The sequence below is a fragment of the Blastomyces gilchristii genome (genome assembly GCF_000003855.2).
Source record: "Blastomyces gilchristii SLH14081 genomic scaffold supercont1.5, whole genome shotgun sequence".
In the NCBI taxonomy this organism is placed as follows: Eukaryota; Fungi; Ascomycota; class Eurotiomycetes; order Onygenales; family Ajellomycetaceae; genus Blastomyces; species Blastomyces gilchristii.
In genome coordinates, this window is record NW_003101678.1 from 1,714,327 (window position 1) to 1,718,615 (window position 4,289).

Here is a 4,289-nt window from a genome sequence, read left to right on the forward strand (position 1 = left end):
CTGGTCTTTTATAAAGAGAAAAATAAAAGAATCTTGTTTAGACAAGTGAAATGAAAGCTGGCAGAAACAAAAGAAGAGTATACATTATTCAAGATTTGAAACAAAACTCAAGTGGAAATCTTGTTCAATTAAATGTAAAAAGAAAATATTCTCATCTATAATACAGCTGAAACTAGGACATGGCTATTTCAAATCTTATATACAAAGATTTGATGATAGATTTGACTCAATAGAATGCTCATTCTGTAATACAAATGAGAATTCTGAGTATATTGTAATGCACTGTGCATTATACAATAGTCTCAGAGCCAGATTGAAAGAGAAGTATGATCTAAATCAATTAAATATGAGATTCTTATTCTCAACTGAGACAGGAATTAAATACTTAATAGACTTTCTATCAGAAACTCAAGCAGCTACAAGAAAATGGCTAAATTCAAAATTATCTGAATATGAAGAGGAGGAAATTAATCAGATATAGTCTGTTAAAACAGCTATATACTATCTTTTAATAATTTGTTTTGTTACAGTCTTTCTTTACTTTATCTTTTCCTTTCAATTCCTTTCTATCTATCTATTTAATGTGTCTATCTTTAAGACTGTGTTCTCTTTTCCTTTGTCATGATATTGTCAAATGGTTTCAAAGTATCAGAAGATGTTAAAACACTGCAATTTGTAAATGATTTTTGTATTCTGAGCTGAAATTTTCTGATTTTGCATATCTGAAATTGATGAATGTATAATAGTTAACTTTACAGATATAGGAAAAACCCTGGGAACTAAAAGTTCTCAGGTAGATGTCATAGTCTCTGACTGCATACATCTATAATTGAAGAATAATAATAATAATAATAGTCACTGAAAAAGTAATTCTTACTTAAAAGAATATGAAATTATGATAGAAAACAGCTCTGTTTTTAATTCTTTGTAAGAATACTGTGTAAAACCCAGAGAAAAACACCTTACTTTTTCAAGAGAAGTAAAAAACTATTTCTAAGATTTTTTTTTTTTTTTACATTAACTGCTGCAGAAGAATGAAATAGAAACTGCTAAGATATACACTACTATATACTCTCTATCAAGACTTTCTCTCTTCAGAGTCTTGATATTATAGAGAATATAAGTCTGTTTCTATATAATAATATAAATATTGTCAGCAGAATGTAGAGGAACTGATTATTTATATCTCAAAATAGAAGACTTTATCAATGATTATATCAATATAGAGTTAATTCTCCAATTCAATAGAAACCTAGTATTGCTGTTCTCAATCTCTTGCAGAATCTATTGAATATTGAGATATTAAAACTAGATTTAATATATCTCACTGTGCAGGGATCAAAGGCTCAGTCAGACCTTGAGATATACTGATTTTATAGTTGTTGTGTCTGCTGATTATGTATCAAATACAGTTGCTGAGGTATCTTTTTGTACTTTTCTGCCGGGGATGGGCCAGATTGAGAGGGGTGGTACGAGGGTGAGACTTGATGTTGATGTCTAGATACACTGAAGACAGACTGCAGAGGTTGCACTTCAGAAGTGGCTGTTGGTTATGTGCTTGATATTATCACCGAGGTATCTTTTTGTATTTTTCTGCCGGGGATGGGCCAGATTAGGAAGGGCGGTACGAGGGTGGGACTTGGCGTTGGTGTTTTGGAACATCAAAGATGGACAGGGTTTTCGCGGAGGTCGCTCCTCAGATATCTCCACAACTACAGATCAGGGATCTTCCAAAATCAAGAAGATTGGTGCATATGGCTAGGTCTCTTCACCTTACAATTTGTATGGCAATTTGGCCCGGGGTTGTGGTGTGGTAGGGGAGAACGGGGGATAATCCCACACAGGAGTTTCGAACGTCTGGTTCACGTTTGGTTGGATAACTCCACCACCACACGGGGTATGCGGTCGGCGATGGGGTCAAAATGCTCGTATGATCGAGGGCTTTTCGATGGATCTATCGGCGGGTTCTTATTCGAAAAATCGAGCGAGTTCGTGGTGGAGCGGTAACTATCTTTTATGATTCAGTGGGACTCAGTTTCTTAGATATGAAGACACATAATTGTAGAACATCTTCATCATCATATTACAATATCACTTCTTCTGTCACATAGCCAGAGAAATCAGCCTCAACAACTGTCTCATAATCAGGATTGAATATTATCAACAGAGAGGTATTAATGAATATCTTCTTCATCTATATAAATGCAGCTTCAGTGTCTGCTAATCATTGAAATACTGAGTCCTTCTTAGTAAGATCTGTAAGTGGTCTCATGATAACTGAGAAGTTTTGTATAAATCACTGATAGAAGTTAGTGAATTCAATGAAGCTTTGTACATCTTTCACAGTATATAAAGCTTCTCATTCAAGAATGACAGAGATCTTCTCAGAATTCATTCAAATTCTCTTACCAGCTTCTATAATGAAATCTAAGTATTTAGTACTCTTAACTTTGAAATCACACTTATCAATATCAATTAATAGTTCTGCTTCTCATAGTCATTGTAATACTCTTTACACATGTTCTTGATATTCTTTTCTAAATTCATCAGTGAAGATGAGAATGTCATCTAGATAAGCAGATACAAACTTATTAAGAAAATCTCAGAGTGCTCAGTTAATATACTTCTGAAATATACTGAGAATGTTAGTCAGTTCAAAGAGTGTGACTATTCATTCAAAGAGATCATAATGTGTTTAAAATACTGTAAGTCATTCATCTTCTTCAGTAATACAAATCTTATGAAACACAGCAATAATATCTAGCTTTGTAAATTATTAAGCTTATCTAATCTGTGCTAGAATTTCATTGATGAGAGATAAGAGATATCAATCTTCCTTTGTCAATCTGTTCAGATCTCAGTAGTTCACACAGAATTGAAGTTCTTCATCTGACTTCTTTGCAAAGAGAATAGAAGCTGCAGTAGAAGAGTTGCTAATATATATGAATCTCTTATCTAACAGATCATTGAGTGTCTTTCAGAGAAGAAGAAGTTCATCTTGAGACATATTATAAAGAGAGTCTTATGATGATTCAGAGTCCTTGTCATTCTTCTTTTTTAACTTGATACTGTGATTCACTTCTGAATCTTGTAAGAAAGATAGATTTGTAGTATTATTATCTTGTTGAAAGATATCTAGATATTCATGATATTATTGAGAAAGTTTTGTACAAGAATCTGTTATTGTAATGTGAGATAACTTTTCTAGAGTCTTTTTAATATCAGTCAGACTGACAGAATAGATTGACACATGATTCTACTATTAATGATTCTTTCAGTGACTTCTTTTTCTGAGTATTTCATAGATATTAACAGAGATCTGTGTCAGATTCATAGTCTTGTGAATGTCATCCTTGTGAACTCTATCATTGTTAGAGAATATCAAGCTTCTGTTTCAAGTATTCAATAAGATATCTTATTCAGATAGTCAGGCAAGTTCTAATATAAGATTGTAATCAAGATTATTAACTTCATATGCATAGACATCTTCATATTGATGTTCTCTTACATCTATGATCAGCTTCATCATGTAATGAGTACAAATGTCTTTTGAATCATTAAATTCTGTGAGAAGTCAGAGTCTTGATAAGAGAATACACTGAAGATTATAATGTCTTACAACTGAAGATTTTATCATTGCTTAGTAACATAGATCACTGTCTATCATGACTTTCATATTATACATGTTATCAATCACAGTAGATACAAGAATTACATTCATTGTCATTTTCTCTTTAAATTATTGTCATCTGATCTCTTCAAGCTTCTGTTTACAAATTTGAACAGAAGCTAATCTTTTCCCTGTTTTATCAGAATATTCTTGCAGTTATCTTCTGAATCTTCTTTCACTGTAATGTGATTAGCACAGACAGACACTGATTCATTCTTTAAATAAGGAGACACTGATCTTTCTCTTGATTGAGAAGATACTGATCTTTCTCTTAAGTGTGAAGATATATAGATTAATCAGCAGTTGAAAGTGATGTGTTCTAATCAGTTACAGTTAATGCATACTTCATGTTGACATCAATTGATGACTTCTTCAGAAGTGATCTCAGGAATTCAGAAGCCTGTTCAAATGACAGAGATTCTTACTTATGTGTAGATATTTAAGTCTACTCAATTCATGACATCTGCATCATTGTTATTCCTCAGCATGAGTGAATGAGTTACTGAGATATAATGTCTTCTGCCACTATTCTGTATACTCTTGAGCTTGATAAGATGATCATTCATTGTTCAGAGCTGTGTGCAGAAGTCTTCATAAGTCTGGTCTTTGTCTGCACTTA

The 4,289-nt window shown here is 32.7% G+C and overlaps 1 protein-coding gene across 1 annotated transcript; it reads left to right on the plus strand.

Moving 5' to 3' along the window:
- Positions 1-1,519: 1,519 nt before the first annotated feature.
- Positions 1,520-2,007, plus strand: BDBG_16814 (uncharacterized protein; the record flags this gene model as incomplete). Its single annotated transcript, XM_031724690.1, has 1 exon — positions 1,520-2,007. Exon 1 carries the CDS (start codon positions 1,603-1,605, stop codon positions 2,005-2,007), a length of 405 nt encoding a protein of 134 aa, XP_031577709.1. The 5' UTR covers positions 1,520-1,602.
- Between the last annotated feature and the right edge of the window lie 2,282 nt (positions 2,008-4,289).